Below are 11,947 nucleotides of genomic sequence, written 5' to 3'. Positions count from 1 at the left end.
TTTTTTTTTTTTTTTGTGGAACCCGGGATTGAACTCAGGTCCTTGCACTTGCCAGGCAAGCACTTATTCTACTGAGCCATCTCCCCGGGCCCATATTGCTATTTTTTGATAAACATGTCAAGATCACTCAGTGGGGGAAACGTTAGTGTCTTCAATAAATAATGCTAGGAAAACTGGAAAGGCACATGCAAAAGAATGACAGCTGCCTCCTACCTCGCACATGGATAAGAATTAACCTCAAATGTATCACGACAAAGTGAGAGCTAAAATTATTGTAGAATCCTTCCTTGGCAGACATCAGAGTCAATCTTACGAGCCTGGGTTAGGCAAAGATTTCTTAGATACCAAACAAAGGCACGATAGGAGAAAAAAAGATCAACTGTACTTAATTAAAAATTTAAAACACTTTTTTGCTTCAAAGTGTTGCAGGCAGCCGAGTTAGATAGAAATATTATAGGCAGTCAGACAGGGTCAGGCCCTCGAAGGAGACAACAAAGACCAGCCGCCTCACAGCTGTGGGAGGGACGCTGCTCCTGCTGTGAGCTAGACCTGAAGACCAAACAAATGCTAACCTCCCTAAAGACTGGCATCCAGGACTGATCATTACGCAGGAAGAATCACTGTGTGAAGGCCACCAGACAAGGTCCTGCTTTACATTCGGCCGCCTGTTAAGTGACTCACGACCCCATTTGGTGCCGGGCCTAATCAACTTTACTGAGCAATGGTGCTTGTAATCCCATTGGTTGACCATAATTTTGTCCCACCCCACATCCACCTAAGCGAGTTCCCATTTTCTACACTATAAAAGTCCCTGGAAGAGACAGCTTTCTGGGGAACAACCCGATCGGGCCCCACTCCAGTCCCTCTTTCACACAGGAGCTTTCTTTCCCTCAATAAATATATTCTGCTCATAACTTCCGTTTGTTCCTAAAATTCATTCTTCTGTTTTAGAGAACACGAACTTGAGCAGGTCAGGTCAGGAGATCATTTTTCCCTGTCATTTGAAGGTTCCCTGTATCATTTGGAGGTCACTCACCCGAGGTCAGTTTTTCTTCCCTGTATCAAAAGGACACCCTTACTTAAGTTAAAAGACAATCTACACAGAAAAAGTTTTCAAAGCATATATCTGATAAAGGGCTTTTATTCAGAACATATCAAGAATATCTGCAACTCCTCATAAAATGAAAATAACCAAATTAAAAATATGCAAAATAAGGGCCAGCCAGATAGTTCAGCAGATTAAAGTGCCTGCTTAGGCAGATGCAGGGACCCGGGTTCGATCCCTGACATGCCTTACCTGCCCCGCCCCCAGGGCTCTTTGAGATGGCGACTGAGACTACTGCGCATGGTGGCATGCACTTGTTAACCTCAGTGCTTGGGAGGCTGAAAACAGGAGGATCACTACAGTCTGATCTATATAGTAAGACCCTGGAGACCCTGTACTAAATCCATAAAAAAAGCAAAACATTTGAATTGACATATGATAAAGAAGGTATATACAAACATGGTCAATAAACATGAAAAGATGCTCAACATTATTAACCACTAGCAAAATACAAATCAAAACTACAGTAAGATACCATTTCAGGGCTGGGGGGAGATGGCTCAGTGGAATAAGCGCTTCCCTGGCAAGCGCAAGGGCCTGAGTTCAATCCCCAGTTTCACCAAAAAACAAATTTAACATACATCTTTATAGCTGCTTTAGTCATAATAGCTAAAGACTGAAGGCAATCCAACTGTCAACAGGTGAATGATAAAATGTGTCACTGCCATGCAGTGGATTATTATTTGAAAGAAGTGATAATACAATGCAATATGAGTAAACGTCAACAACATAATGCTAAGTGCAAGAAGCCAGAGGTCAAGGACCATACACCTACTGTGGGATTCCACTGACTGTGAAATGCTCAGTGATGGCAAATCTACAGAAGCGGAAAGTTTGTAAGTGATTTTTCTGGGGCTGTGGCTATCAAAAGGAGCAGTCTGTAGGTGGGGACAAGGTATCTTTTCAGGATGATGTAGAGTTTTAAAAATTGGAATGCGATGATGGTTTTATGACTAAATTTTCAAAAATAACCATTAGCTGTATTCTTAAAACAAGTGAAGTTGTAGTCTATAACTTTACTAAATATTAAAGGAAGGAGATCAAAAGACAGTGTTTGTGGGTCACTCGGCATAGGAACCAGATCAAAGATCAAATTAAAATTCGAGTAGAGCCTTTATTTACTGAGCTCAGGTCTATCAGCCATTTCTCACACAGGAGAAGACTGATCGGCAATTGAACATAGTAGCAGGGACGCATTTATAACAGAAATCACATCCAATTTGGTAAGAGACTATGTTACCTAGCACAGAATAACAGAAAACTACATTCATTTGACACAGCTGCAAACTGTTTGTCACTAAAGGGTCTTTTACAGTTTAGTGATACGCACATATTTTTATAAGTACAACTTAAGCTGACTATGTTTTTACAGGAGATGGTTGACAAGAAACAGATATTTACTGCTAAACAGCCTTGAGCAGGGAGTGAAAACTCATTCCTTAGATAACAGGAAGCACAAGGTTTCTGCTAATAATTTCCCACAGTTAAAGCACAAAATTCAGTTACCCCATTACAACGGGCGGATGGAGGAACAAGGGAAAGAAAGGGAGTGAGGGAAGGAATTAAGGTATGTCACATACATGTACCAGCTCCACACAAGAAATACAAACATTATGCACTGCGTATAGGTACTAATTTAAAAAATGAATAAATAAAAAATAGCCATGAAACCACAATACAGTTTTATGTATAACTCTGGCCCTTACAGGTCATGCAACTACAAGACTTTCACCGGAAAGACGCTATGGGAGGTGCCCCGCAAATCTTCCAAATCACACTGAAGTACATATTCTTGCTGCACTCAGCATTCAGCGTCCAGTACCTAACTAGGTTCCAAGAATGCTTGCTAGGTGAACAATGAACCCATCCTTAGAGTAAGATTTTTCTCCCTAAATACCTTCTCCACCTGCTACCTGAAACTCAACTGATTAAATTTTTCTTAATTAAAAAAATTAAATACAATGCCCAAATCTCCAGGGGCTAAGTCAGGATTGGGTCAGCTGCAACAAGTAACTCCACGATGCTGCACCTTACTGAGATGAGGGACGGCCTGGGGGAGGGAGTTGGGGGGTGGGGCTCAACTAATCTACGGCAGGCATGCAGAATGAGAAAGACTGGAAAGGCGAGAATAAGGCCTTTTAACGCCATTGCCCAGATGTGACACAAGCCACTTTCATTTCACTGCATTTCCTTTGCTTCCATGACTCCAAGCGGACTGGGCTACCCAAGCGCCCACCTTCATAGCTTTGGGGGAGTAACGCTGCCCGCCACACCCATCTACTGCAGTATGGGAAACTTGTCTCGGAACTAAAGACTTCTCCTTCTCCCCCTACCTACTTAGAAACCACAGATGGACACCCGAGGGTAGATGATTTTGATTCTTTTAAGTAAGTTTTGTACAAAAACAAAGATAAGACAAAGACCCTCTGCGGCACCCCCGAAGCCCTTTGCTGTTCTTCCGGGAGACTGTCCGTGATTGGCCTTTGCTTTCCCAGACCTGCGCAGCACGTCTGGTACATTTCAGCAGCTTCCTGAGCATTGCAGGAATTGTGTTTTGGCTCAGGGACAGCTCAGATGAAAACTTACCGTCCAAATAAAAATGCATCTCCTGATAATCTGTCAATGATAAGGCTTGCAGCGGAAATTCCTACACTTCAGCTCAGCAGAATCAGGAGAACATACTTTAATTTTGAGAGAAAAGGAGAAAGAACCAACTTGGCCAGAACAAAATCACCTTTACTATCGTAACCGTATCACATTCGCTCTGTACAAAATGCATATTTGTACTGCTAGGCTAACCTCAAAGACTAAAGAAATGCAGCAATGTTTATGTCACTCAGCAGCAGTAAAGCTCCTTGGATAAAATGTCTTCAGAGGCTTGATTACCAATCTATACGCCAATATTTATATTACTGCGCTCCTGAGCTTTTGGCCTCTGCCCTTGGTTCTTAAATTACACTGCCATTTTACCATTTTTTAAAAAATTTTTCTCAGCATTAGGAATCGAACTCAGGACCTCCTGCTTGCCAGGCAGGCGCTTATGCCGCTGAGCTACATTCCCGGCCTCTTATCATCTTCTAATACACCTCTTTGATGGTATCGCTCCTATTGAAAACGCACTTCCGAAGTCCTTAATTCTGGCCGCCTTAGCTCTTTATGAAACTTCTCATTGCTTTTAAAAATATTATCATTAAGGGCCGGGGATATATAGCTCAGTGGTAGAGTGCTCACCTAGCAAGCACAAGGGCCTGAGTTCAACGCGCCCCACCCTCCAAAAAATGCCAAATATTAGATTGGCTTAATATTTAAAAAAATTATTATTTTAACCAAGGTTCCTGAAGAAGCTTCCTGCTGAGGTCAGAGTCAACCCCTCCTTTAGGTCGCCTGCACCTAGGTGCTCACAGACTGGCGCTCCCTTGGCAACTGCTACCCTACTGTGAAGGTCTCAGTAACTCAGCTCACACACAGCTGAGCCGCTGACGTATCCACGGCTTCTAAAAGTCATCTGGGCAGTGTGAAAAGCCCTCGAGTTTTAATTTCAAAGTTCTGAGCCTCATACGTCTAGAGTTATAAAACGAACTTTGGAAGAATTGTACGCTACGCTACATCCCCATATAGAAGCTAACAACCACCGCTCGAAAAATAGCTGTTCTTGTTTATCAGCACAAGTGTTTTCCTGAGCTGTGATTGTTTAGTTTTAATAAGAAATATTATACTTGAAGGAATAAGCACTTAGGCTTCTTTTGGGGGAGGGGGTGTATCCCGCATAAGCTGTCTGCTGATTTTGCTTCACATACCAATACCCTCTTACTTGGCCACAGGAACAACCGTTTCGGGAATTCCTTATCTACAAATGTATACAAAGTTCGGCTCTAAAGTCAATTCTAGCTTTCCCACGTCTTTAATAGCTGGATTTTTTATGTGTCCAGATACAGTCTACAAACAACAATTCATTTCATTTAAAAATCACAATATTACCTAAGTCCATATTTATGCAACAATAACAAAACGCTTCATCCTGCCTCCTGTGCCTGTTTTCTTTGCTTTTCCTCCGACACTCCTTTGAAACTAGCCAAACCTGGAAGTTTCTTTCAACTCTCTAAATCGCAAACTATGTTGTAAAATCCTTTGTCACTTTACCCAGTCAGCTTGAGAGTCTCCATTTCTTTTTCAAGCGAATCACCGTCTTGATCGATTGATCTGCCTGTTGGTATCAATTTGGAGATTCTTTGTGTAGATTGATAACCATAAAAAAAGTCTGAAGTACCGCAGTTCCAGACTAAGTTACAACAGCCTTTTCCCATAAAGCATTCCGGTACCTCACAAAACTCTGGGCTGAAGAATGAATGATAGAGCATTCACCAATAGGGAGTGGAGAAGAGTATTTTGTCTAAGTTTGTAACCCAATCCTTGGGAGCTAGAGGTGGGAATTTTAAAAAGGGTTGGTTTTTTCCCCTTTGGAATTTTCTTAAAGTGGCATCACCGCCTGTTGGTATTAATTCTTGTCAAAGAGTGTAAAATTATCATTATAAATTAGAAGAGTCCCTCATTGTTTTGAGGCCAAAATATGTAGCGACAACAACTTCAGGGAACTTCCAAGAATGGTCCCAGAATATTATTATATACAATCACTGGGCAACTTAGTCAATTTGAGGAGGGTGTAAAATATTTCTACATGATTTTTTTTTATGATATAGCAGGTATTAATGCACTAGAGACCAATATTTCTCGTTTAAAAAGAAAATGAAAGCTAAGAAACTTGACTTTTGTTTAAAAAATTCGGTTTTTGTTGTCTTTTTTTACTCTTCGAATATTAGCTACAGGTGTTAGCTTTGGGGGTGAGCCTTCATATGCTAAGCACTTTTTATTTTACACAAACTGTAGGTTTTCTTATTTTAAGTACCTCAAAATGTTTACGGTACTATGAAACTATAAAAGGTCTTAGAAATGTAGGACCTATACTATGCCACATTTCAGTTAACTCCTGGAGAGCAGATATAATTGATACTTTATTTTAACTAATACTTTATTTTGGAATTGGCGTTTTCACTTAATATACCTCAGCCTTCTAGTTTATTCCTTTCTAAAAGTAAGCCAACATAAAACTAGCTTGTTGCAATTTTAAGGTGACTTAATTTATAAGCAACTATAAGCCTCTAGCAAATTAGACATGATTTTTCAAAAGACAAAGAATTAAGTTTTAGAGGACGATTAAAAGAAAACATAAACAGGATTTTAAAGTGTTCCTGTACAGCGCTAGGATCCTCCCCACCAGGATGAAAGCCCCCGTCTTTGAAGTCTCCGCTGAGAAAGGAATTTTCATCTTGAACACCTGACAGCCTACTTAGCCGGTTAGGAACTGCCATCGTATTTAGCTTTCTAAATTGTTACTGATCTTCTTAGTAACTGTTTCAGCGATCCCCGTGTTTGGAACTTAGCGGTGTGCCTGGGCGGGAGCCTGCATCCAGCGCTCAGCCTCACGGTTTGCAGACCGACCTCAACCGCCTCACAGAGAAGACCAGCCTCAGGTTTGAATCTGTCGGCCGGTTATAGCGACGGTCTCAGTGTCTCGGGGCTGTGGGCAACATCGAGTGTTACCACGGTCGTCTCTCAACGTATGACTAGAACGAGCGCTCGAGCGCGTGACAGAATATGTGAATGAATGAACAGATTAGTTACTGAAGGCTCCTGAGGTTGGGGCCGGCTGATGTACCCCTCCGCGAAGCTAAGCAAACAGCCACTCTCTTAGACAACCAGCCCGGAATCCAAGCCGGAAGCAAGGGCAGATGAGTGGGTGGAGCTAGCCTAGAGGAACATTCTTTCAGCCAATAGGAGCATCACTGGGAAAAACGAAACTCCAGTCCCACCAATCGTGCAACCGCGGGAACTAAGGCGAATTATCGCGAGGTTCCATCCGCCGCGGCCAGGTCCGGTTGTCCCAACTCCCGGCAGCGCGAGTTCCGCCCCGCCCCCAGCCCCGCCCCCGCGCTGCGCCCCACCCGCCCCGCCCGACGCTCAGGGCTGGTTTTCCACCGCCGGCTGCGCTCCGGAGCGCTGGCTGGCCCGGCGCTGAGGTGAGTGCTGCCGCTGCCGCCGCGGCGTCGGGAGGGTTGCGTGTCACGTTTCCCCGGCCCGGTCCGCGAGGGGGACCTCCACATCCCTGAAAGCGCCGGGCCGCGGCAAGTGGGAGGGAGCCCAGGCTGTCCGGCCTCGCCCTGCGCGGCCCCTCGCCCCGCGTCCCGGGAACCCCTGGCCGGTGAACCCTGCCCGGGCTCGCAGCTTCCACACGCAACGACCTCGCAGCCTGGAAGCTCGAGTGTTTGCTGGAGACTTCTAGCGTTCTCGAGCACCGAGATTAGCTTGCTACGAATGCTTTCAACGAATAGTTTATAACATCCTTTCATCGCCCAAGTTAGGAAGTTGAGGTGGGCATGTCGTCTCTGCAGGGACTCTTCCTATAAAACACTCCTAATGTTCGAAATGTTCTTAAAATGTGAGTTTTTAAAAAGTAAGATCGGTGTTCACTCATCAGAAACTCGTGTGGAGGTGCAGCGGTCTACTCTGATTGCTTTAACTATAGGCACGAGGTAGTGTAGGGGACTGGACTGGGGAAGAAAATGATCCCGTGAAATGCTGTCCCTTGCGAAGGAAGCAGAAGACAATGAGTGTGATTATTGGCATTATTGATTTCATTTGTTTGAATTTTAATCTCAGTGTATTTTTCTAGCAAGATGCGTTGCAACAGGGGCTGTCATTTGTATTGATGTCTCTCCCAGTGGTTGTATCGGTTTAACAAGGTGTAATGTTTGGAGACCACCAACACCAGCCCCAGCACTCAGAAAGAAAGCTGGCAGGTTAGAGTGAATTATCTTATTGAATCTCCCATCAGTGAGTGTGGGTTTTGGTTATAGTTTTATTTATAGAGCACAGTCTTTCCATGTTTATAAGCTATGTCTACCACGTACGTGGTGAGAGGAAAACGCTTTGGCTACGTTGATGTGCGTGACGGACTACGTAGGGTGGCATGCAGGCTTTGCTGCGAGGCCACTTGCGTTGGAATTCTGCAGTTACCTTCTGAGAAACTCGTGCATAAAATGCACTCAGCACCCATTGCAGTGCATGATTCTGAGGACCGGAGATGGTTAGTACAGGACCAAGTTCGTGTTCTTGACAGGGGTAAATAGAATTCAACCTCCTAGTTTCTAATTTCTTCCTCTCTTCATTGGCTGTTCGAAGTCCCGACTCCTTACCGAGTATTGAACCCAGAGCCTTCTGCTGAGCTCCTTTCCCAGCCCATTGTTAATTTTGTTTTATTTTAAGATGCAGTCTCAGTTGCCTGCACTGGGTTTGAACTTGAATCTTCCTGCCTCAGCCTCCCAGACAGCTGGGATTGATTATAGGCGTGCACCACTTACAACCTGAAGGCTTACTTTGAACACTGTGCTCCATGCAAGGGGGGTTTCACAGGTTCTTGGCTAGACTGACAGTAAACAAGCACACCCTTAAATATACAAATTACAAATAGTGCAGACTCCTGTGAAGAAAATCACACAAATGGCTTGCTCTGAAAGAATACCAGGATAATAAGATAAGGAAGTGGTTTCTACCCTGAAACCTAAAGGAGGATGGGACAGTGGTTTCCATGGCAAAGAGCAGCAAGTGCAAAGGGCTCAGGAAAAGTGGCAACTGCTCCCTGGTGGAAAGCCAGGGACAGTGCCCCAGGTGAGACTGGAGAGGTAGGTCCAGCCTGATGGTGAGAATTTGACTTTCTGAATAAGAAACTTTGTGTGAGGGCTTTGGATGTGTGCTTTCAAAGGATCCCGGCTGAGTCAGCAGCGGGTGGGAAGGGGCACAGAGGGGACCCATAATACGCTTGGCCCCGGCAGATGATAGTGGCTGTGGTCTTGGCAAATAGAGAGATGCAAGTGGGACTGAGATGTATTTTGGAAATGGAGACTGCTGGCCTTCTGGTAGGTGGGAGATGTGGATGAATGAGAGGGTGGACCTGTCCGTGACTTCCAGATTTCTGGCCTGAGCTGGTTTGGCCAAAGTGTCCCCCCACCCTGTACTGAGAATGGGGACAGATCAGCCATGAAAACCACTGTCGCCCTGCGGATGTATTAAATTAGCTATGCTTGTGAATCATGGAAACTGCTTCCAGTTTACTCCTTCAGTGAATAATTATCTAGAAAGCTTCACTCTACACAGATTGAAGTTTTCTAGTTCCTCTTAGTTTTAGAGAGACAATATGTCAAGTGATGTCACATAATATGCCTCATAGTGTGCTTCATCAAGTGAGTAGGTGGAAGAGATATGGTAAAATACTGGATGATTATATTGCATTAAGAATATTATTGGACATTTTGTGTTAAATCTTTTTTACATGAATTGGAAAAGGCCTGCCTGACTAGGTAGAAATTAGAGTTTAGAAATTATAGAAACTATCAGAAAGTTGCAAAACTGCTAGTTGAAGGTTTTGGCATTAACTCAGAGTGAAAATTGTTTTCCTAAGGAAAAAAGGTTCTTTAAAAAGTACTGTACTTTTTCTCCACCGCCCCCCAACCCCAGGGAGTTTTGGAAAGATGCCCAGGAAACAGATTAGAATCTTTGAGGAAAGCTTCACTTTGTAGTTGTTTTAACATTTCCTCAGTATCTTGTGGAATCTCGTAAGAGCCCACACTCTGAAAGCCCTCGGGCTTGGTGTCAAACCTGTGCTTTTAATCTCTTTTGAGCTGCTCCACAGAGGCAAATTAAGGAAGCCTGAAGCCTGATTCTTTTTGTGTTAAGTAATGGTGTAATTTGTTTTAGCTCTGTGTCTAGCGGGTAAAATGTCAAATGTTACTTTTCTTCCTGGCCTTCCCAATTTTGTGATTAGAAGAAAATCTGAAATAATTTATACTGGACTCAGCCTTTTCCATTTATATGTTGATTGATGAATCCATTTTATGTCTCAGGCAACCTAGACACAGAGGGATTGAAATGGACTAATGCAGGGTGATGGTTTCTGAAGGCAGTGTTTTTTTTTTTTTTTTTTTTTGATTGGAATAATTTGAAATAATAAAACTAGGTGATCTTGGGCCTTGGTATTTGTGATAATCTGCGAAGCTTAAAAGGAAAGAAAAGATAAATTGAAGTTGGAATATAGGACAGAGTTTAGTTGTTAGGAAGTAAAGGGAACTAAACTGTTAGTAATCTAAATAGAAATAAACTTGTTTTGATATTTTTAATAACTTTAAATATAAAATAAGACAATTTAAAGCGTGCTTTTAGTGCCTTTGACTTACAAGCGTTTCCTTTTGGTTGTATGGTGTACAATTTGTCTCTGTTCTCCTGGGCAAGGAATTCCTACCTCAAGTCTAAAAAGTATTTTTCCATGAGGACTCTTTCTTTCTTTCTTTTTTTTGCAGAATGGGGGATTGAACTCAGGCTCTTGTGCTTGCCAGGCAAGCGCTTATTCTACTGAGCCTTCTCCCTGGCCTCCTAGGACTCTTTCTGATAAGTAGTACACGTAGCTTAATCCAAGTATTTCTGTTGTTTATTTTAGCCTCCTAAGTATATGTGATAATTTTAGTTGTCATAAGTGAAAAAATACAGGAGACAATGTAAAACTATGTTTTCAGTGTCTGAATATATGTCGCTCTGTACAGGGCTATTGTCACTGCTTGTGAGAAGTCTTATAGTGATAGATTTTTGTTACTCTCTTTACAGAAATGGACCAGGTTTGGTCCCACGAGGCGCTCCAGCATGCCTGACGGGGTCTGTTCAGTCATGGCTTCCGAACTTCGCAGGGCAATTTCTGTGGCAAGGCTTGAAAAGCATAAGAATTTGTTCTTAAACTATAAGAACCTCCACCATTTCCCGCTGGAGATACTGAAAGGTGAAGCCCTGCAGTACTTGGAGAGACTCTACATGAAAAAGAACTCCCTTACCACCCTGGTACAGTATTACATTCCATTTAAGAATTTTTTGGGGTGTGTGTGTGTGTGTGTGTGTGTGTGTGTGTGTGTTTAGGACCTTGCTCTTGCCAGGCAGGCACTTAACCCGCTGAGCTGTCTCCCCGGCTTATATTCCATTTAAAACTATCTATAAATGTGGTTCCTCTGAAGATGTTTCTCAAGTACCTTAAGTTAGTCACATGAAGATGTATCGCCTTTGTGATTATACACAAACCTTAGCTGTGAAGTCGTCATCTGGGTCTCTACAGTTATGAGGTTACAGGACAAATTTTGTACCACAATATTCACTAATATGCTATTTAGAAAATTAATCTCCAATCAGTAATCCCCGCTTCATTTCGCATATGCATATATGCTGTCTGATTCTTTGTTTTAAGGTCCCCGTGAGATTTCTGAATGCTGAAGTGGCCCCCAGACTAAAGATATGTGGAGAATGACCTTGGTAGATGACTGACTTACAGGCATTGAAAGGAATGATTTGAAGATTAAAAGAGGTGTTTGAGACGCTTTAGTGAAACGTTTGAGTATTAATAAAGCAAGTAAAATGCTTGCCCTGTGAAAAACAATTTTGAATAGGATTATTACATAGTGTGTTAGAAAAACAGTTTTGTTGCAAAAGCAGCATGCCCTAAGAAAAATTTTCATTCTAACCTAAGTTGTATTACATATGAACTAAAGTATTTAAATTTTTTTCCAGGGAATTTCCTAATCACGCTTTTATTCCCACTGCTGCTTATAGAATTTTATCAGCATTTTATTATTATTTTTTTATTTTTATTTTATTGTTTTTTAAAATTTTATTTGTGTGTGTGTGTGTGTGTGTGTGGCCAGCTCAGCCCACCAGGGGGCGGGGCTGGCTGGCATGTGGTGCTGGGGGATTGAACCG

The 11,947-nt window shown here is 42.7% G+C and overlaps 2 protein-coding genes across 7 annotated transcripts in view; one reads left to right on the top strand and one right to left on the bottom strand.

The window, feature by feature from the left end:
- The window catches only part of Ttc23 (tetratricopeptide repeat domain 23), a 90,588-nt gene extending 83,744 nt beyond the window's left edge, over nt 1–6,844 (bottom strand). For 2 of the 5 annotated variants that reach the window (XM_004623450.3, XM_023709999.1), the window contains exon 1: nt 5,246–5,439. The gene's annotated coding sequence lies outside the window, so the exon portion shown is untranslated. Of the gene's footprint in view, nt 1–5,245; nt 5,441–6,784 lie in introns of those variants that run through there. The other 3 variants (XM_023710004.1, XM_023709993.1, XM_023709997.1) reach the window with 3 other exon arrangements.
- A 261-nt stretch (nt 6,845–7,105) lies between these two features.
- Lrrc28 (leucine rich repeat containing 28) overlaps nt 7,106–11,947 on the top strand; it is a 148,533-nt gene continuing 143,691 nt past the window's right edge. Inside the window, exons 1-2 of one of the 2 annotated variants that reach the window (XM_004623259.2) lie at nt 7,106–7,179; nt 10,814–11,041. In XM_004623259.2, coding sequence (XP_004623316.2) covers nt 10,850–11,041 — 192 coding nt within the window. In that variant the 5' untranslated portion in view covers nt 7,106–7,179; nt 10,814–10,849. Of the gene's footprint in view, nt 7,180–7,872; nt 7,960–10,813; nt 11,042–11,947 lie in introns of those variants that run through there. The other variant, XM_023709980.1, reaches the window with a different exon arrangement.

This window comes from Octodon degus, unplaced genomic scaffold, assembly GCF_000260255.1.
Source record: "Octodon degus isolate 3935 unplaced genomic scaffold, OctDeg1.0 scaffold00002, whole genome shotgun sequence".
In the NCBI taxonomy this organism is placed as follows: Eukaryota; Metazoa; Chordata; class Mammalia; order Rodentia; family Octodontidae; genus Octodon; species Octodon degus.
The sequence above is the reverse complement of the archived record's forward strand: the minus strand, read 5'-3'. Positions and strand labels throughout refer to the sequence as shown.